This window comes from Rhinoraja longicauda, chromosome 21 (genome assembly GCF_053455715.1).
Source record: "Rhinoraja longicauda isolate Sanriku21f chromosome 21, sRhiLon1.1, whole genome shotgun sequence".
Lineage (NCBI taxonomy): Eukaryota > Metazoa > Chordata > Chondrichthyes > Rajiformes > Arhynchobatidae > Rhinoraja > Rhinoraja longicauda.
Genome location: NC_135973.1, coordinates 6096710 through 6119741, shown reverse-complemented (window position 1 = coordinate 6119741; position 23032 = coordinate 6096710). Strand labels below are relative to the sequence as shown.

The 23032-nt window shown below is 42.4% G+C and overlaps 1 protein-coding gene across 1 annotated transcript in view; it reads left to right on the top strand.

Annotated features, from left to right (window-relative positions):
* Window positions 1-23032, top strand: part of chtf18 (CTF18, chromosome transmission fidelity factor 18 homolog (S. cerevisiae)) — a 67123-nt gene that overhangs the window by 27712 nt on the left and 16379 nt on the right. The window contains exons 14-18 of the mRNA XM_078417653.1: window positions 1127-1257; window positions 1362-1527; window positions 1878-2102; window positions 3505-3654; window positions 13970-14100. Coding sequence (XP_078273779.1) covers window positions 1127-1257; window positions 1362-1527; window positions 1878-2102; window positions 3505-3654; window positions 13970-14100 — 803 coding nt within the window. The remainder of the gene's footprint in view (window positions 1-1126; window positions 1258-1361; window positions 1528-1877; window positions 2103-3504; window positions 3655-13969; window positions 14101-23032) is intronic.

Sequence of the window (23032 nt, the reverse complement as noted above, 5' to 3'; positions counted from 1 at the left end):
AAGTGGCATAAATCGAGTTCTAATGAAATATCTTGTTCTTGGAGCAGAATTAGGCCATTTGGCCCATCGAGTCTACTCTGCCATTCAATCATGGCTGATCTCTCTTTCCCTTCTCAACCCCATTCTCCTGCTTTCTCCCCATTACCCCAGACACCCTTACCAATCAAGAACCTATCAATCTCCACTGTAAAAAATATCCATTGATGGCCTCCGCAGCCTTCTGTGGCAATGAATTCCGAAGATTCATCATCACCCTCTAACTAAATAAATTCCTCCATCCTTTCTAAAGGTACGTCCTTTTATTCTGAGGCTACAGCCTCTGGTCCTGGACTCTCCCACTAGTGGAAACGTCCTCTCCACATCCACTGTATCCAGGCCTTTCACTATTCAACCTGAGACTGACCTGAAACACTGTTTCTCGCTCTTTATTGCTATCTGGCCTCCATCATTTCAAATTCTTTGGCCTTGCATTAAAATAATCTTTACAGGCAAATTATTGAATCTTGGTCATACAGCACACAAACAGGCCCTTTGGCCCACCACGTCCATGTTGAAGTCTTTGCCCGTCTACTCTGGTCCCATTGTATACTCTGATTTTCCTTTACCTCATTGTGGACTTTGTCTCAGGAACTGTCATGGTACAATCCAGAGAAGTATAGGTTCTGCACTTTATCGTTCCTTTCACTCTACCTATTCTACTTGAGTTTGGCTTAATTGTATATACATATAGTATTATCTGATTTCATTAAATAGCACATAGCAATGATAAACTTAAATTAGAACTAGGGATAGACGCAAAAAGCTGGAGTAACTCAACTGGCCAGGCAATATCTCTGGAGAAAAGGAATAGGTGACGTTTCGGGTTGAGACCCTTTTTCAGACTGAGTCAGGAGAAAGAGAAACAAGAGATATAGGACGAGATATCCCTCGTTTCCCTTCCCCCGACTCTCAATCTGAAGAAGGGTCTCGACCCAGAACCTCACCTATTCCCTTTTTGCAGATATGTTGCCTGACCCGCTGAGTTACCCCAACACCTTACTGCTTCAGATCTATGGGGTTTTTTATAAATTAAGTATCATCTCATGCTGTCACTGTTATTGCTTGTATTTCTGCATTGCATTTGTAGTTCCTCCATGGAAGAGGGACAAAAGAACTGAGTATGAAGATGATTCGGACCACTACGATAGGACTGAAAGACCAGAACAAAAGCCTATTCTCTGTCTGGCAAGAAATCTTTCAACTCCCAAAACTTCAAAGGTAACAGAATAGCTGACAGATGGCGTTATTTGTATTGCTGTTGTGACAGGTGCCAGCTCTGACTGTATTGGAGTGAACGCGTGCTTGGGTTTTTCTGCTATTAGGAAGCGGATCAGTCAGGAAGGTAGCTCGCGGAGTGAAATGTGGACCGATGGTGACCAGGACCCTCTCAACACCGTTGCAAGGACTCCAATCAGCGCAGCGGCACAAAGATTTAATCACATCCTTCACCTCTCCACCTCCACAGGAGAGCACGAGAAGATCACTCAGGTAAACAACTTTTCCAGTAATTGGTAACGTTTATCGTTTTAGTGCTGAGGGGGGAGAAAATCCCGATGAACATTCTGAAGAGCATGTACTTGGTGTGAAGGCGCGTCCCGACTTGAAACATCACCTGTCCATGTTTTCCAGAATTGGCAACAAACCTTCGGCCCATCTTGTCCATGGAGAATGGGGTTGAGAGGTAAAGAGATCAGCTATGATTGAATGGTGGGGTAGATTTGATGGGCCGAATAACCTAATTCTGCTCCTTTCACATATGAACCTCCGATATGTGTGTTCTCCTTTGTCGGAAGTGTTCAATGTTTCAGTAATAAATCGTTACCTTGCTTGTGTCACAGGGTTTGTACGACAATTTCCTGCACATGAGGTTTAAGGACCCCTCGTTCAGTGGAGTCTGCCTGGCTTTGGAGTGGCTGGAGTTTACAGACATCCTGAACGAGAAAGTGATGGGCATGCAGAACTTCCAGCTGATGCGGTATCTTCCATTCCTTCCCGTCGCCTTTCACATGCTCTTTGCTGCCACCAACGTTGCCAGGATTTCCTATCCAAGCAGCCACTATGAGGTGAGGGAAATCCTTGTGTACATTAACTCAATGTATGGATTTCTTCTATACTAATCTAGACTAAGAAGACCGATCTATTTGGGGTGGCACAGTGGAAGTATGGTAGAGTTGCTGCTTTACAGCGCCAGAGACCCAGGTTTGATCCTGGATGCTGTCTGTACGGAGTTTGTATGTTCTCCCTGTCACTGCTTGGGGTTTTTCTGGGTTAATTGGCTTCAGTAAGTTCTAAAATTTCCCCTAGTGTGTGTAGGTTTGTGTACGGGGGTGAACGCTGTTCGGGCTGGACTTAGTGGGCTGAAGGGCCTGTTTCCACTCTGTATCTCTAAACTAAACTAAATAAGATCTGCTTGGTGAATGTTCGATAATCGTCACGCATCCGACCAATCCCAAATTTTTAACTGAATGGTTTATTGCTTGGCATCTGCTCTGCCCAAGACTACAAACAATTGCAGAGTTGTGAATGCAGCCCAGTCCAATCTTCAAAAAACAATTTCCCACATTATCACCATCTCCCCCATGGAATTCGGCCATTTGTTTACACACTCGGGTCAATTTACAATGGCCAATTTATCTACCGTGTTGTTTAATTTGGTTTGTGTAAGGAAAGCTGAGGAAGTCACAAGGAGAACATGCAAACTCCACTCAGACAGCACTGAGGTCAGCTTTCAACCCAGGTCAACTGCAAAGTGCTTCACTGCACTGCAGAAGGTGCCTCGCCACTCCATTGAATACCTTTTGTGTTTCTGTCATAGATCATTAGCAGAAATGGCACCAGTTTCTGTTCATTTACCTGTTAGCAGAAATGGCACCAGTTTCATTAGCAGAAGTGGCACCAGTTTCTATTCATTTATGAACCACCGTGATGAAATAATGATGAAAGAATGGGTCGACTGGGCTTATATGCACTGGAATTTAGAAGGATGAAAGGGGATCTTACATAAACATAAAATGCTTAAGGGATTGGACAGGCTAGATGCAGTAAAAATGTTCCCCATGTTGGGGGAGTCCAGAACCAGGGGGTCACAGTTTACGAATAAGGGGTAGGCCATTTAAGACTGAGATGAGGAAAACCCTTTTCATCCAGAGAGTTGTGAATCTGTGGAATTCTCTGCCGTAGAAGGCAGTTGAGGCCAATTCACTGGATGTTTTCAAGAGAGAGTTAGATATAGTTCTTAAGGCTAATGGAATTGAGGGATATGGGAAGAAAACAGAACAAGGTACTGATTTCGGATGATTAGCCATGATCATATTGAATGGCGGTGCTGGCTCGAAGGGCCAAATAGCCTACTCCTGCACTTACACCTATTTTCTATGTTTCTATGAAGAGAATGATTTAGTTCACTGTGGAAAGGACTGGTTTAGTTGGTTTTAATGTAGCACCGTTTTCCTTCTGCTTCCACAGGCTCGGGCTAAACAGGGTCAGATGCAGAACCTGCTGACGTCCATGGTCGGAGAAATCAGCCCTGCCATCCGCAGTCGCCTCACACTGAAGGCGTTCGTCTCAGAGATCCTTTGCCTTCTGCTCGATATCCTCTCTCCAAAATTGCGACCGGTGAGTCTTGAGATGTAGTTCGGCAATTCAGACCTTGGGCAATGGTGACATTGCGTTTTCACAGTCTCTCTCCTGTTGAACTAACTTTTCTGTCCATTTGAATTTAGATGTCATGCAGTGAGATCTGACATTCATATTAGAATCATACAGTACGGAAATGGGCCCAACTTGTCCATGTCGACCAAAATGCCCCATCTAAGCTGGACCTATTTGTCCGCATTTGGTACATATCCTTCTCAAATCTTTCCTATCCATGTACCTGTCCAAGTGTCTTTTAAATTATTTTATACTATCTGCCTTAGCTTCCTTCTCTGGCAGCTAGTTCCATATACCCGAGAGGAAAAAGTTGACCCTCAGGTTTGCATTACATCTTTCCCTTCTCACCTTAAACATATGTCCTATGGTTCTTGATTCCCTTACCCTGGGTAAAAGACTCTGTGCATTCACCCTATCCCCCTCATAATTTATAAACATCCAAGATCACCTGATGTGTATAAGATCCTAAGATCCAGCTAAGAGCTCCAAGTGATAGTCCGAGCTTTGCCCTAACCTTTCCATGGCCTTAGGTCCTGACAATAGTAATATCTCTGGAAAGGCTGGTTCAGTGATGATGGACCAAAAGGGCAATTGCATTCTACATGACTATTTTTAACTATTTTTTCCTTCGGAAGCTTACAACCCAGTGGTATGAATATTGATTTCTCTAAGTTCAAGTAACCCTTGCATCCCCTACCTTTCCTGCAGCCAACAATGGACCATAGTGAGCTCCACCTTTCCTTGATCATTGGTTTTGGCTTTGATCTGTCTTTTTGCATATCTTTTATTAATTTGTTCTATGTGTCTTTTTCATATCTCTCATTTCCCTCTCCCCTGAATCTGTCCGAAGAAGGGTCTCGACCCGAAACGTCACCTATTCCTTTTCTACAAAGATACTGCCTGACCCGTTGAGGTACTCCAGCTTTTTGTGTCTATCTTCTAAATAAAACAAGAACCGAGTTTTAAACTTCATGCATTTTCTGATCTCCTTTGACACCGACATCGCGTCACCATCGTGTCTAAATAGCTTGTTAACATTTGATGATGGTTCCCAATTAAATCAACTCTTTGGCCTTAATGGATTAATGGCATAATTCTTTGGTTGAAAGCAACTTTGGTTGAAAGCAACTTTGGTTATAAATACTGCTTTGAATTTTCCAAAACGTGATAGATTTGGGGCAGCAACTGACAGGCCCACTTATCAGTTGTTTCCCTGCTGATTTGAAATGCTTACTACAGGAGAAAAATAGGGCAGATTTATCTTTTTTTGGCAGAGGTAACGTATTGTCCTTTTGATAAATAATGGTATGTTTTTGAGTGTTCGTTGATGTTTGATTATACGAGAATCTTCTGTCAAATGAATCAGCAAAGAGAAGGCTGAGGGATGACTTAATCAAAGGTTTGTTTGTGTAAATGCAAATGATGATAGTTTACATCATCTAATGTGAATAGACACTAATGAATGATGCTCACTAATAAATCCAATGGGCATTCTGGAGAAATTTCTTTCCAGTGCGGACAGTATGTGACAAGTACATGAAATGAGGTGACTTATACACTGGTATTATGAGGCAAGTTAGATAAAAATGACGGAGAAAGGCTATCAAGGAGACATAAGGAACTGCAGGTGCTGGGTGGAATCTTGAGTAAAACAGCAATTGTCAGGCAGCATTTGTGGAAGAAGTTGATGGGCGGTGTTTTGGGTTGAAACCCTTCTTCAGGAAGTTCTTAAGGAGGTTCTATAAAGAACAGTGTCTGTGGTCGGTAATTAAGTAGAAACAGACACTTTGGCCCACCGAGTCCATGGCGACCAGGAATCACCCCGTACACTAACACTATCCTACACACGCGGGACAATTTTACAACTTACCAAAGCTAATTAACCTAAAAACCCACACGTCTTTGGAATGTGGGAGGAAATCAGAGCACCTGGAGAAAACCCATGCCGTCACAGGGAGAACGTAGAAACCGCATCCGTAGTCAGGATCAAACCTTGTGCTCCGGTGCTGTAAGGCAGCAACTGTACTGGGGCGCCACGGTGCTGCCCCAAGATCTGTATTTCACATGGGCAGCCTGTAATCGTTATGCTTGTCCTGAAGAAATAAAGGCTTTGCTGCAGGGTCATTAATCTTGGGCTAATAAAAGGAAGAGCATGGGTTCAAATTCCACTGCGAGAATTTGGTTTTAAAATATGCTGGGAAATCGAGGGCTGTTTATAATAACATTGTCATTAAATATTTAACTGGCTCCTAATTCAGCAATGGAAACTGGCCATAATTTCTTGAGGCGAAGTAATTAATGAAGAAGTGAAGTTGTAGTAAGAGGAAAACAATTTTTAATAAAACCGATTGGATTTTCATTCCTCAAAGCTTATTTTGGTGACTCCATTCTCACACCAAAATGGTTGGCGCTGAACTGCCCTCTGAAATGCACACCTATTTCACCATCTACCTGGGCAGCCAAGTTCGGGCAAAAACAAAAAAACGTCCACTACAACCACACCTGGGAATGAACTTTTATTTTAGAAAGTTGCAGGAGAAAATAAATGATGTCTGGCTCATTGGTTAATATAGAAACAAAGAACTGCAGATGCTGGTTTATATCAAAGCTAGACACAAAGTGCGGGAGTAATTCAATGGGTCAGGCAACATCTCTGGAGAAAAAAGATGGGTGACGTTTTGGGTCGGGACTTCTTCGTGTCTGAAGTTGGGTCCCAACCCAAAACATTACCCATCCTTTTGTTCCAGAGGTTCTGCCTGACCCGCTGAGTTACTCCAGCACTTTGTGTCTGTCATTGGTTAATATGTTTGATAGAACAGGTCATTTTGAATTAATTCCTTTTCAGTAACAACCAACATTAGATCAGTCCTCAATTATGCAACTGACTCTGTTTCCCCTGTTATTTTTAGTAAGCAATAAAAATCAAGCAATGTGTCTGTGAAAAGAACCCTGAAAGACGCAGTTCAATTTTTGAGAGCGATTTCTTTACTTTAACAGTTACAAATTGAATATCAAAAGGTTTTAGAAAAGTGGTGAGGGTTTTCAAACTGAAAGCAAGAAGTTGCCTGTGAGTCCATGCCAAACATAGAACACAAGTTCTATGTTATCCCTTTTTCACATCCACTCTCTACACACTAGGGGCAATTTAGAGGCCAATTAACCTACAATCCTGCATGTCTTTGGGATGTGGGAGGAGCACCCAGAGAAAACACACGCAGTCACAGGGAGAATGTGCAAACTCCACACAGTCACCACCCACAGTCAGGATCAAACCCAGTTCTCCGGCGCTGTGAGGCAGCAGCTCTACCAGCTGCAAAACTATGCCACCCCGTGTTCAGTGATCTTGTACAGAAAAATACATGACAATCAGAATTGAAGCTGAATAACTTGTTAACACTAAGGCTGTTGAATGGCTGAGGGTGTGTGCCTCCTGTAAATATGGATCCCAGCAAGAAACTATCATTCACAAGAAATGGAGAAGATGAAAATATAGTTTGGGCCAGGAAAATAATTTGTCGGTGGAAGGAATTATTAGACCAAGGTTGCCTGACTTTTACTCTGTATGTGAACATCATTTCTAAAAATAATTTGATTGCTTATCTGGCCCTTAGTACTGCACTCTAAATCCTGCTGGTCGTGCAGTTTGGGCATTTTACCTAATAAAGAAAGATTCCAATGAGGATTACTGTCTGCTGCCTTCATCATATCCATACTAATGGATATTTGCTCTCAGGAGCCAGTAAATGTCAATCCCATCGGGACTGAGCTGCAGTTTGCAATGCACTTTAGTGATGCTGCCTCGACTTTGTATGAATAAATGCCTGTTACTATCCAACTTCCCAGAATGAAACCAGTGAGTGCAAAGGTGAAATTAATCCTATTTTCTAGAATCACAATAAACACCGAACACTTTGAGTTGTAACTATGCTCCCAGCAGAGGACTATTACTGATTAATGAGATTATCAATAGTTTAGTTTAGAGATACAACACCGAAACAGCTCCTTCGGCCCACCGAGTCCGCACTGACCAGTGATCACCATACACTAGCACAAGACACAATTTACAATATTTACCGAAGTCAATTAACCTACAACCAGTATGTCTTTGGACTGTGGGTGGAAACGGGAGGACCCGGGGAAAACGTACGTGGTCACAGGGAGAACGTACAAACTCCATGCAGACAGCATCCGTAATCAGGCTCGAACCCGCGTCTGGCGCTTCAAGGCAGCAACTCTACCACTGCGCCACCGTGGTGCCACAATGTGAAACTCATGTGAATGGGTGATCAGTGGTCGACATGACCGACTGTGGGTTGAAGGCCCTGTTTCCATGATGCGTCTCTGAAGCTAAAACTAAATTGTGCAGTAAGATTTAAATAGACAATATAAAGTTTTGCTACTCGTGACCACACTTCATTAACACCCTAATGACGTGCTGGAAAAGCGTAGAATACCAACTCACATTTTGCTCCTGCCATTTGCACAGTCCATATTGCTAATATGGCTGCCTCTCTTCATCTTTGTTGTGCATGCACTGTGCATATGGTTGTGAGTTAAGTACTACATGTACACTAGATGATAGCAGTTCGCACAAGCTCATAGTAATGTGGCATGTTGATTAACAGTATGACAGTTCCCTTCATTATTCTGATTAATTCTAAAATATTCATGTGGAATTTATCAATGTGAGTTATACATTTTTAGTACGGGTGCTCTTCAACTTACAATGGGGTTACATTCCGAGAAACCCATTGTAAATGGAAAATACCGTAAGTCGAAATGCATTTAATACGCCTGATAGTGTGGCCAGATGCGAGCAGCGGCTCGCTACGGGTCACTGCCGTTTCCACCGTCACAAAGTCCAAATATCGTAAGTTGAAGCAACATAAGCCGGGGAGCACCTGGGTATTTGCTACTCTTGAGATGTGTCACAACTAGCTCTCGGGATTTGCTTTACATGTCTTGACGTCAACAAAACTATCCAGAGGATTATTGGATGAACTATTTAATACTGATCTAAGCCTAATCATCGTAACTAGTGAATAATTTTGCAATCTTTAAACGTTCAACCTTCTGTTTTGTCGATGGCTTTAGCAGCAGTTTGTGGATATTCTGTTCCGCCCTCTGAACCTTGAAGTACCTCGTTCAATCTCAGCTCTGTGGCGTCAACAGAGCACCTGCCGTTCCATCCCTCAGCATGAATGTGTTTGTTTTTGTTTAACTACACTCTAACAGTGTTTGGTTTATTGTCATGTAAACTGAGGTATAGTGAAAAGCTTTTGTGTGCTAACCAGACAACGGAAAGATAATACATGATTATAATCAAACCATTCACAGTATACAGATTATTTGTGTATTTATCAAGCAGGGGTCATCTTAGTCATTGTTCCTGATAATGGATCAAGCCCCAAATCTATTTAGATATTTCCTACCCTTGCTGAGTTGTACAGTGGCTACCCTAGCCCAGGCAGAATGGCTGTCCCATTGGAGACCTTCCTACTGAAACGCGTGACAACTTTCTCCGCTACTGTTTATTTAGCTGATATCCATGCCATAAACCTCCCAGAGGCCTCAAAGTAGATGAGAAGTATGTTAATGCTGGCGAATATAGAACATTGCAGCCCAAGAACAGGCCTTTCAGCCCACAATGTCTGTGCCGAACATGATGCCAAGATTATCCCTTACCTGCCTGCACCTAATCCATATCCCTCCATTCCCTGCACATCCATGTGTTTATCCACGTCTCTTAAATGCCATTGTCGTATCTGCCTCAACTACCACCCCCTGACAGCAAGCTCCAGGCATTCACCACCATCCATGTTTTTTTTTTTTAAACATACCCCGCACATCGCCTCCAAACTTTGCCCCCTCTCACCCTAACGCTATGAGAGAGGAACATGGACGCTATGAAATTGCGCAGAAAGTAGTTGTGAGGTTTTCCGGGAGAAATATCAAAATATCCCAGAACTGGGTCACAAAATTGATTTTGTCGGTAATGTGAAGTAGCCAAGAAACAATAAAATTAAATTCAGGAAATGAACTCATTAAATAAATCTAAAATGGATAAAGCTGCTCCTGGCAGGATTCCCACAGAGCTTAGTTCCTGGCTTGGAACTCATGTTCCACGGGTTCACGTTGACAGTAAAGCCCTTAAATGTGTTTCTTGCTGTATATATTTTAACTTCGTCTGAATTGTCTGTGTTTACACCTGTCTTTTCCTTATGTGTAAGAAGGAACTGCAGATGCTGGTTTAAACCAAAGATAGACACAAAAAGCTGAAGTAACTCAGCGGGACAGCTATAATCTCTGGAGAGAAGGAATAGGTGACGTTTCGGGTCGAGACCCTTCTCCTTATATTTAGTTTAGTGATATAGCAGCACTGAAACAGACCCTTCTGCCCACTGAGTCCATGCCGACCATTGATTACCCGTTCACACTAGTTCTATGTTATCCCCACTTTCTCATCCATCCCCCACACACTGGGGGAAATTATATGGCCAATTAACCTACAACCCCGTATGTCTTTGATGTGGGAGGAAACCAGAGCACCCAGAGGAAACCCGTGCAGTTACGGAGCGAATATGCAAACTCCACACAGACAGCACCTGAGATCAGGGTTGAACCCCAACCTCTGGTGCTGTGAGGTAGCAACTGTGCCACCTTTCTATGGATTTAGCATGCATTTTTAAACTTGATCTCATTAGATTTTTCTTTGGCCTTCTCTCGGTACGAAGTTATGCCATATCTCCTTTTGACATCAACCTCTCTTTGTCATATTTTAAAATTAATATGTCCTTATTCTGATATCCTCCAAATTGTTCTTGCTGGAATGGCCAGCAATTTGATAAATGTCAAACATCAAGTGTGCTTTGTGCCTTTGCTCTAAATTGGGATGAGATTAGTTTTATTGAGACTGAAACTCTTTAGAAAAGCCCTTATCTTTCCATGGCAAGTATAGATATTTTCTGATCAAAACCTAGATTTTTTTTGCCCACCTAGATGAGAGGTGCAAAGGTTAAAGGAGATTTGCGGGCAAAGTCATTTTTTACACATAGAGTGATGGGTGCCTAGAACATGCTGCCAGGGTTGGTGGAAGCAGATACGATAGTGGCATTTAAGGGCATTTAGATGGGAAAAAGGATATGCAGGGAATGGAGGGATATGATTCACATGCAGGCAGAGGAGATAAGTTTAACTTGTTTGGTGTGCACATTGTGGATCAAACTGCCTATCCTGCACTGTATTCTATGTTCAAAGAAGAGCATTTTGCCAGCAGCCAGTAGAGTTCCTGCCTTACAACACCAGAGACCCCAGTTCAATCTTGACTACAGGTGCTGTCTGTATGGAGTTTGTACGTTCTCCCTGTGACCGGGTGGGTTTTCTCCAGGTGCTACAGTTTCCACTCACACTCCAAAGGTGTGCAGGTTTGTAGGTTAATTGGCTTCGGTAAAATTGTAAATTTTGTAATCTCGTCTGTAGGATAGTGCTAGTGTACGCGGTTATCGCAGGTTGGCGAGGTCTCGGTGGACTGAAGGGCCTGTTTCCGCACCGTATCTCAAAAGACAAAAGAGTATTGAGTTTGTGGGGTGACACTCTGACTTTGAAGACATTCTTTGAAATAAATCTAGTCCAAAGCAAGTGTGGCAAGGAATTCAACATTAAAAAGATTAGAAGATATGTCTTTAGTACTTAACCAATAAATATTATAATAACAGCTGCATGTAGGTATGAGTTTTAAAATTTTGTTTCTATTGAGGCTGATGGAACTGAGTCTAGGACAGAGATTACGTACAAAGGTGCATTGCATGTTTGGCCAAAGTCAGTAATCACTTTTACTTTGTAGTTAAAAACTACTTGACATTGAGGAGTGCGGAAAGGATATGTCTGAAGTTGAAGAGTCTCTACAGATTCTCGAATGCTCCTCTGAGTTTAATTTACACTATAGTTGCTGTTTCTAACACTTGCATGGTGTTATTGCGTCATCAGGAAATCCTACGTGAATGAATGGATTTCAAGTTTGAAGACCAAAGGTGCCCTTTGGAAAGGTTTTACCTGACACTAATTTAGATTTAGGAACAAGGAACTGCAGATGCTGGTTGACCAAGGATAGTCACAAAATGCTGGAATAACTTAGGCAGCATTCCTGGAGAACATAACAGTACAAGAAAGATGTGGTGGCTTTGAAGAGGGTGCAGAGGAGGTTTACCAGAATGCTGCCTGGATTAGAAGGTTTCAGCTGCATGGGGAGGTTGGATAAACTTGGATTGTTTTCTCTGGACTGGAGGGGAGACTTGATAGAAGTATATAAAATGATGAGAGGCATAGACAGGGGAGAAAGACAAAAGCTTTTTGCCAGGGTGGAGCTGTGCGGGCCAAGTCTTTTTACACAGGGAGTGGTGGGGGCCTGGAACGCGTTGCCAGGGGTGGTGGTGGTGGAGGCAGATATAATAATAGCATTTAAGAGGCTTTGAGGTAGGCACATGGAATTTCAGGGAATAGAGGGATATGGATCCTGTACAGGCAAATGAGATGAATTTAACTTGGCATCATGTTTGGCACGAAGTGTTCGTTCCTGTGGTGTACTGTTCTAACGTGGATTGGTGACCTTTCAGATCGGAACCCTTCTTGAGACCTTTTAGAATTTAAAATTTATAATAGTAACGTAGTGAATAATAAAACACGTCCTCCTGATGCTCATTTCTTTGACATTGTTATATGTACTCGTACAAAATGCCCTTCACTCTGGAGAACCTACATTTGTGCATGTGTCAGCTATAGGTTGGGGAATTGCAGAGACAGAATATTCAACTAAAATTGTCGTGCAGAATTAATGTGGAAATGGACCCAGTGTATTCTCTGTGTACTTTAAATAATACAAAACATTGAAATGGAAGATAGCAAAATAATTATTACTTGTCCTACAAGATTTTCTATAAAAGTGAATCTGCTCTTTCTTGGAATTGTTGTTTCCTCAACAACATTTGGAAACAACACTTTGAATTCTCTGAAATTATTAGACCATACCGACTCAAGAAACTGCAATTGCAGAAATCTTGAGCTAAACACAGAGCTGGAGGAACTCAGCGGGCCAGGCAGCATCTATGGAGTGACCTGCCAAAATGTGGTGTACTGCCTAGGTGAGGTGTGCTATGTGATTTTACTGGGTTGTATGTAAAACAAAGCATTTCACTGTACCTAGGTAGACGTGACAAAGTCTCATAAGTGATGGGAGCAGAATAAGGCCATTCGGCCCATCAAGTCTGCTCCACCATTCAATCATGGCTAACCCCATTCACCTCCTTCTCCCCATATCCCCTAACACCCGTACTAATCAAGAATATCTATTTCTGCCTTAACAATGTCCATTGACTTGGCCTCCACAGCTTTCTGTGACAATGAATTCCGCAGATTCACCACCCTCAATGAATGCATATCGAGGATTCGGGTTGGCATTCTTATTCAGACTGAGTTCCTCGTCGGGTTCTTTCCTTAGACTGCGAACAATGTTCCAGGTCAAGATTCTCCTTCAGACTGATGGACTAAGTAAGGCTGAAAAAGAGTCCTGACCCAAAACATCCATCCATTCTCTCCACAGATGCTGCCTGGTCTGCTGAGCTCCTCCGGTACTTTGTGTTTTGCTCCAGACCAAGCTAAAACACTACCTAAACGTGTGAGCTGAAAATTATTTAGCAGGAAGGACAGTTAAACTATGACAAGTAGAAGGTATTTCTTTTCCTGATTGAATGCAAAATGTTGGACACCAAAAGTGAACTTAAAAATAGTAATAAAACAACTTTGCTATAATCCATTTTGCTTTTGTCATTAATACTGCAATTTGGTGAGGTTGATGCTAATGTCAGGTGACATTTTAACTGTGCAAAGACAGGTGTTACCATCTTATTAAACTCATTTTGATAAATGGAATTTATTCCATGCTGGGATCTATATTCTGCACTCTGTATCTTTCCCTTCACTCTATTCTACAGGAGTATAGCTTGAGTTTATGTACAATTTTATCTGATTTGATTGGATAGCATGCCATCTTATCCAAAGATTTACACTGCACCTCGGTACACGTGACAATAATAAACGATTCACACAAAAAAAATTCTGATTCAGATTTGATATCCAGAGTACTATTTCCATGGTCCTTGAGAGTAGTTTTTATAAAAAGATGTGTTGGATTACCTAGTTATATTCAGAAACAACCAACATGAATGTTTAAAAGGGAGATATTTTTATGCAGCTTGTATGTAACATGTAAAACATTTTGTTTCAGGTTAATACCCAGCTATACAGTGCCCGGGAGAAACAACAGCTAGCTGACCTGATCGGAGCCATGCTGTCTTATAATCTTACCTATCACCAGGAGAGGACCCTTGAGGGCCAGTACATCTACTTATTAGATCCGTAAGCATTGTCTCTACTTCTCAAATACCCTTTCATTTGTATGGTTATAAGATAAAAAGTCGCAATCAGTTCAAATATTTCTACTTGCCTTTTACAAAGCCAAATCTTTAAATTTGAAACATTTCTTGAAGACTAGATGTAATTGCTTCTCGCGTGAATGGCTTGGGAGGGTTTCTGTACAAAAGTAATAAAGTAAAAGTTATATTAAGGCTTGTGGGATTTATCCAGCTTGGAATGACTCAGATTTGAAGATTCACAGAACTTTATGTGGCCTAGATTTTTCACTACAGGTGCTCCTCTGCTTCCAATGGGGTTCTGTTCCGAGAAAGCCATCGGAAAACGAAAGGTATTGTAAGTCGAAATGCATTGTAATACACGCGATCACGTGGCCGGAAGCGAGCGGCGGATCGCTGCCGTTTGCACCATCGCAAAGTCGAACTATCGCAAGTCGAAACATCGTAAGCCGGGGAGCACCTGTGTTATTAAATAAATACATTCTGAGAAATTTCTATTCTAAATTGTAATTGCAGACTAATCCCAGAACAGCGGGTAAATCTTTTTATTTATACTTTCAGACATGATTTGAGCTGAATCAGCTGCTCGCTGATTTTTGTTTTTCTTATTTAGTTTCGTTCAGAGATACAGTGCAAAAATAGGCTCTTCAGCCCACCAAGTCTGCGCCGACCAGCAATCCCCACATACTAACACTATCCTACACACACTAGGGACAATTTACAATTATACCAAACCAATTAACCTACAAACCTGTACGTCTTTGGAACATGGGAGGAAACCGGAGATCCCAGAGAAAACCCACGCAGGTTGCGGGGAGAACATACAAACTCCGTACAGACAGCACCTGCAGTCAGAATCAAACCTGGGTCTCTGGCGCGGTAAGGCACTGTGCCGCCCTTATGTGGCTTTTCTGCTAATTAAATGGAAGGAGGTAGTCCCATTAGATGCAGTGGTTTAATTATAATAGTGAGAGAATGTAGCCTTACTTTAGGTTTATTCAAGCCTTAAAGGAGTTGATCATTTTTAGTACAAAGTACTTGCTTCCTGTGGTGTCCCAAGCTCATTCAAGAACTAATTGCATTTTAGAAAGGAGATTGAAGCACTTGTTTCTTTTCACACCTCATGCTGCCTCGGCAAGGCCACCAGCATAATCAAGGACGAGTCTCACTCCCTCTGCTCCCCCCTCCCATCAGGAAAGAGGTACAGAAGTGTGAAAACGCACACCTCCAGATTCAGGGACAGTTTCTTATCTATCAACTAGCGAGTGGTCCTGAGTTACTATCTACCTCATTGGAGACCCTCGGACGATCTTTAATCAGACTTGCACTAAACATTATTCCCTTTATCCTACATCTCTGTTCACTGTGGAATGCTTGATTGTTATCATGTATTGCCTTTCCGCTGACTGGTTTGCAGGCAACAAAAGCTTTACACTGTACCTCAGTATATGTGACAATAAACTAAAATATACAGAGGCTCATTTGGCCCAATTATTTCATGGAGACAAAAGAAATTACAGATGCTGAAATCTTGAGCAAACAACAAAATGCTGGAGGAACTCGGCAACCACCGATAATCATTTTTAGTTCTGTTAGTTGGATACGTATTGTACAAGACTCGAGTGCTTTACCACACAATATTATCCAGGGATCGTTTGTGCTGCCAGATAAAGTATTTGGAGCCACAGTTTAATATCAGTCTGAAGAAGGATCTCGACCCGAAACGTCACCCATTCCTTCTCTCCAGTGATGCTGCCTGACCCGCTGAGTTACTCCAGTATTTTGTGTCTACCCACAGTTTAATATGTCAGCCAAACAATGTTGCTTCCTTAATTTTAGTTTCGAGATACAGCGTGAAAACAGGCCCTTCAGCCCACTGAGTCTGCATCAACTATCGATCTCCCTTACACCAGTTCTACGCTAACTCGCATTCTACACAGTATGGGACAATTTACAAAAGTCAATTAACCTACAAAGCTGCACGTCTTTGGAATGTGGGAGGAAGCGGGAGCACCTAGATGAAAACCCACTTGTTCACAGGGGGAACGTGCAAACTCCACACAGAGAGCACCTGTAGTCAGAATTGAACCCTGGTCTCTGAGCAGCTCTAGTGCCGCAGTGTCACAGTGCCGCCCTTGCACAGATAATACTGCATCAACAAGCCAGCCTGAATGTCATGTTAACATCTCTTAACTGGAACGGGGCCCACAAGCCTCTAAATCAGAGGTGCAAACGCTGCCCTCAGAGGGAAAGATGTAACGAACACACTGTCTGATGTTGAGCCCATGAGCTATTCACCCCTTTGAATCCGTTGGCACAATAAAATCAACAGCAGGCTGGCCCAATTTCTAGTTTTTTTAATTTCTGTAATGTAAGTTTTTTACAGTAATATTCATGTGATTTCAGTACGTGCCATTCTGGAAGTCATTTACTCCAAAGGTCAAATTTATCTGCTGATATCTGAAAATCCCTTCCTTCAGCTTATGGCTTAGTGATGTTGCATTTCTGCTCTCGTTTCCTTTGACATTCACAAATCTCCGATTCTCCAAGAACTGAAGAGAAAATCCTCCCTTTTGGCCGGGCTCTAAACCCAGCGCGGGGTGAGCTATTCCTGATCGACGCACAGCCGACGGAAGAGGATGACGAGCCGCATAGCATCTGGAAGACAAAAATAAACACTCGTTTAATCAGGTCCACAGGCAGCTCGCCCTCAACTCTCCTCTGTCCTGTTTTTGGGGCCAGCTCGCCGTTGGGTTCCGCACAGAGGGAGTCAGTCGGAGTGAGAGGGGATGTGTTCCTCAGCAGCACAGTCTCAGACTGACCACTTGTCGGTTCCCGTTCACCAGCTTACATTCCAGGCGCGGTGTGACGAGACGATCCTGATCACCAACTGGGGTCTGCCCCTGGCCGTGGCTCTCTTCTTGCTCTGGCTTATCTACACCTTCATCTACCTGCCGGCCATGGTGCATCGGTCGATGGTGGAGAACGCACTGAGAAATCTCTCGCAGGATCTCCATAATGGACACGCTGGTCACCTCAACTCAAATTAGGAGCTGAAAAGTCCCAGGGAAGCAAGGGGAGAGGTTGGTAAGAGGGACCATTGGGGTCATGGTGACCACTTCAATGGTGCAAGGAAGCCTCAGATGCTGACATGCGGTGCTGATTTGATATTGCTGATTCCAACCTGTTCAACCTTCTGCTTGAGCAGAGGAGAGGCAAGAGTGGTAATCTCCTCCAGCTAACTGTAGTGTTTGGAACTTATTGACAATAGAAGCCTGCAGTAAGTTCTCAAGTTCGATTTCAACAGAAGATGGAACTAAATCACTGGATCGGGTGCCGCTCCAAGAGACCGAGTGTGCGGCCTGCAGTGGCACAGGGTGGTGGAGTTCACCTACAACTTCACCTAGCCAGGCCGACCCTGCAACGCCACCAGGACAACAGGCCCTTTATGGCCATCTGCTCTAAAAGCAAAGTTAGACACAAAATGCTGGAGTAACTCAGCGAGACAGGCTGTTACTCTGGTGAGAAGGAATGGGTGACGTTTTCGGTTGAAGACCCGAACCGTCACCCATTCCTTCTCGCCAGAGGTGCTGCCTGTCCCACTGAGTTACTCCAGCATTTTGTGTCTATCTTCGGTTTAAACCAGCATCTGCAGTTCCTTCCTGCTTTTGAAGCAACTTGGACCTAGAAAGTAGCACCAAAACCCGACGACTCTTGTATGTTGTCTCAGTGGACTATTTCTATACAATTTGTACTTATTCTAAGATTGTGCTTATGTATGGTAATACTTTACAGAATTGTATGCACAAAAAAAGTTATTTCACTGTACCCTCGGTACAAGTGACCATAAAGAACTATTGAAAGGATAAGTCCTGTGCCGAACACAGCTGAGAGGAGGAGTCACTGATGGAATTGTGTTTTTAAAAATTAGTGGCAACTTAGAGTTTTCATTTCAATCTTGCATTGTTTGAAGCTGCCATGTATTATGTTAAGGCATCCACGTTTTCTTGTTTTGGTGATGTGATTTTCTTCTTTTGGCGGCTGTCTCACAGTGAGTGTGTTCCTGAGTTGAATCAAGCAGGGTGAAAAGAGGAGAAAAAACGTGAAACTGAATTTATGTGCATAGACCACCTGAGGATCAAAATATGGTTCTCAGAAAGCTTGCCTCTTGTGGTGCAAGTCCTTTTCTACAAGTTTGCTCAAATCCTTAAAAGAATTGTCATGAATTTGTAATGGTTTAAACTTAAAATGATAGCTACTGTTCTTCAAAGAAAACCAGCAATTTGTGTTGGGATTCTGTAACTGTTCCATTCATGGAATATATGATGTATTTAATAACAACCTCAATTAAGTTGTGGAAGTTCTTGTCAGAAGCCTGACTTGGTGCTGTCTGTATGGAGTTTGCACGTTCTCCCTGTGACCGCATGGGATTTTCCGGGTGCTCTGGTTTCTCCTCACACTCCAAAGACATACAAGTTTGCAGGATAATTCACTTTGTTAAAAATTGTAAATTGTCCCTTGTGTGTAGGAAAGGACTAATATACGGGGATCGCTAGTAGGCACAGACACAGTGGGCTGAAGGGCTATTTCCATGCTGTATCTCTAATGTCTAAAGTATCTACAAAATCTAGAGTCCTTAGATTTCAGCTTACGATTGGCTCAAAGCATATTCTTTAGACTGATACCCGAGTGCAGACAAGATAGGACTGTTGCACTCTAAGCGTCTTCCTTTCAGATGAAGCCTCTGCCTCTTGAAGTTGTTGAAGACTTCCAAACGGTCCTTTCATAATCTCGGAAACTGGGATCTCGGATACTGTCTGTTTTTCCAACCTATCTCATTGTGGACATTGAACTTATTCTCGGGAACTGCAACATCATAATGCTGAGAAACTATATTCTACAATCTTCTCTTTTTCTCTTCCCTCTACCTGTTGTACTTGTGCAAGGCTAGATTGTATTCATGTACGGTATTACCTGAATTGTTTGGATAGCACACAAACAAAAGCTTTTCACTGTATCTCGGTACACGTGACAATAATAAATCAATACTAATAGAGTTTTATTTTGCCGTTTGTTGTAAGCTACTCTGACCAAAGCAAACAGTGCTCACTGCTGCTTCAGAGTCCTTGTGGAATCATTAATGCTTCCCAGTTTTCAAATTGACATTTGTGGACAAAGGCAGCTCTCTGTGTGCTGGTCCCAGAAGTGGATCTGCAATCATTCATTACAATCACTCCACTCTTTTAAACCTCTACTCCAACAGAAGCACCTCCTACTCTAACTATGCTCGATAAACGTTATTCCCTTTATCCTGAATCTGTACACTGGACGGCTTGATTATAATCATGTATAGTCTTTCCACTGTCCAGATAGCACGTGACATAAAAGCTTTTCACTGTACTTCGGTACACCTGACAATAAACTGAAATGTCCTGTATGTGAGCAAAATTCCCCCGTGGTCAATATTTGGGCTCAAACCTACTTGTGAAAATGCTTATAAATTCCAGGGCAGAGGAAGGAAATCTGGTACGGTACTAAAGAAACTAATCAATATTGTGCTTCCTGTTGAAATTTTGGTATAAAGGTCCCTACGTTATAATTTGTGCCCTTGGGTCCCTATTAATTCTTACCCCTCTCACTTTAAACATATGCCCCTTATTTTTGATTCCCCTACACTGGGTAAAAGTCTGTGCATTCACCTTCTATATTCCCATCTATTATGTTATGATTGAATCTATCTGAACCGATTTACTCCCTTTATTGCTAGCCCAAAGCCCAAATATAAAGTAAGGTTACAATTAATTAAAGCAAAAGCAGTCATTAACAATTGTAATTTTGCCTTTGTTTTCTACCTCCCTGATGCACAGAAATCTGTGGAGAAAAAAAATGATTTCCTTGACAATGCCATTGCTCAGTGAACCCTTCACGTCACCTCTGAGACTGGATTTTATTCCTTCTACTACTTTCTAATCCAGCAAATGTCAATTTTGTACACTGATGTTTGTGAATATGTGATGTCTTATTTAGTCATCCTGTACAGAGCATTAAACTGATCCCCATATTTATCATTAGCATTTTAAAATCTGTCTAAAGCCACCCATCCTGGGTTTTTTTTGTTTAGAGATTTACTGTGCACTGGAGAATGAATGGGTTTGTATGTGACCTCAATATTGCTTGTTTCATCCAGCAGAAGGGTCAAACTAATATTAAACATCACTCCTGCAATTCCTGACCTGCACAGACTCACAGTCGAGCAGCACCTTGGTTTAAAATTCTCACCCTTTTTGTTTGCCTTCCATGGTTTTGTAATCTTCTCCAGCCTTATAACCTCTAAGAGGTCTGATCTCCTCCAATTTAGGTCTGTCTGTGGGACACTCACAACTTCAATCACTGCATAATACAGGTTTAAAGTGAGGGGGGGAAGATTTAATAGGAATCTGAGGAGTAACTTTCACGCAAAGGGTGGTGGGTGTATGGAACAAGCTGCCAGAGGATGTAATTGAGGCAAGGACTATCACTACATTTTGAGAAACATTAGACAGGTACATGGATAGTACAGGTTTAGAGGGATATGGGCCAAACGCGGGTAGAGGAGACTAGTGTAGATGGCCGGTGTGAGCAAGTTGGGCCGAAGGGCCTGTTTCCATGTGGTAAGACTCTACGACTGATAGTTATACTTTCATTTGGAAGTCCCTAACCCCCTCGAGTTCCTTTTCAAAATTCTGCTACGACAATTATTTTTCCACTATTTTAAAATAAAAATTACCATGCATTTGATTTAGTTTAGAGATGCAGCACGGAAACAGCCAGCTGTGTCTGTGCCGACCAGCGATCCCCGAGCACTATCATACACACTAGGGACAATTTGCTATTTTTAACCCCAAATTAACCTACAAACTTGTACATCCTTGGGGTGGGGGAGGAAACCGGAGCATCCGGAGAATACCCACGTGGTCACAGGGAGAAAGTACAAACTCCATCCAGACTCTGCCCACAGTCAGGATCGCACCCGGGTCTCTGGCACTGTAAGGCAGCAACTCTACTGCTGCACCAACTTTGGCCCTCTCACCCTAAAACTATGCCTGCCTCAGCTGCCACCATAAACAGCTCGTTCCATTTACCCACCACCCTCTGAGTGAAAAAACTCTTTGTACAGTAGAAATATTCTATTATCATCTTTCATAAATAATGTTTAATATTCCCAATATCTATAAAGTTGATTTTTATAAAACTTTTTATTCATGGATGTTTAATTTCCCAACAAAATATAAAAGAATTAATAATAACTGACTTGTGTCTGAGCAATTTGGATCAGTATTAGATATGGCAGAGGCATGTGTGGTGCTGTGGAGGTGTTTAATTATGGACAGAATAAATGAGTTACATCTTCAACATAATGCTCTTAATGAAACTCTGATGTAAAAGCACAAATTGGAGGGTACTTCCGGCTATTCGTGCAAAGCTGCCTTTATAAACTATCTGCAAGATTCCATGACACCCCACAAATCCACCTCCGGGTTCATATGAAGAGCTTGCAACCATCACAAAATCTTGACGAGCTTTGCCTGTGATTTTTCCACTCATGGATGTACAGGATCAGAAAACTGCATTCATTGAACATTCTTAATTCTGACAGAATACCCACTGTATTTGAAGTCCTACCCCATCTGCAGTCTTAGATTGCTTTTTCCCCAGGATGGAAAATTCAATTCCTACAGGGCATAGCTTTAGGGCGAGAAAGGCAAAGATTAAAGGAGATATGGGGAGCGTTTTTTTTTACAGAGGGTGATGAGTGCCTGGAATACACTGTCGGGGGTGTTGGTTAAAGCAAGTTTGTTAGTGCATTTTAAATACTTTTTAATTAGATATGGAGGGATATGGGTTACGTACAGGTAGATAAGTTAATGAACTTATGAGATAGGTGGTGGTCTTGGCATCATGTTCAGCGTAGACTTTGTGGGCCAAAGGGCCTGTTCTTGTGCTGTACTGTTTTGTGTTCTATGTTCTGTTCCGCTATTAATGTTTTAATGATTTTTGGAATGTTTTCTTCGTGTCTGTTAATTTGCCTGCTTTAGGCTCATTTTCACTTGCTTTAGCAAAGGTTGAACAGATTGCGGCCTCCTTTCGTGTCAATTAGGATGATCCATCTTTGTTCCCTCTTGAGAAGCCCTCTATCACAGATCTCCAGCCAATTCGATTCACGACAACGTGATATCAAGATGCAACTGAGACTACTTGATGCAGCAAAGACTGTTGTATCAGACAGCATCCCAGTTGTAGTACTGAAGACATCCACTCCAGAGCTAGCCGTGTCTCTAGCAAAGTAATTCCAGTAAATTAAAATATTGGCATCTATATGCCAATGTGAAAAATTGTCCCGCTATGTTCTTTTCATAAAAAGGACAAACCCAAATCAGCTATTTATAGCCCAATTGATTTATTGTGCTGGGGGGAACTACAGATGCTGGTTTAAACAGAAGATAGACACAAAAGGCTGGAGTAACTCAGCGGGTCAGGCAGCATTCGGGTTGAAATCCTTCAGTCTGAGGTGAAAACGTCGCTGATTCCTTTTCTTCAGAGAGGCTATCTGAACCGCTGAGTTGCTCCAGCCTTTTGTGTCCATCTTCAATCAGTATATCGTCAGCCATCAGCAAAGTGAAAGAAGCTCTTAACAATGGTGCTATCTGGCTATCTGGCAGTGCTAACTCGCCAATGACCAACTCCTCAATGCCCAGTTTGCATTTCACCATCCACCCATGCCCCTCCTTCTGGGTTTACATCCCTATTCTAAGACCCTTTTCTCTCCTTTTTCACTTCTAGCCTTTGTCACTATTTTTACCCTCTGCCAATTAAATCCCCCTCACCTGTATCCATCTATCACCTTGCTGATCACTGTTGCCCCCACCCCTGCACCTTTC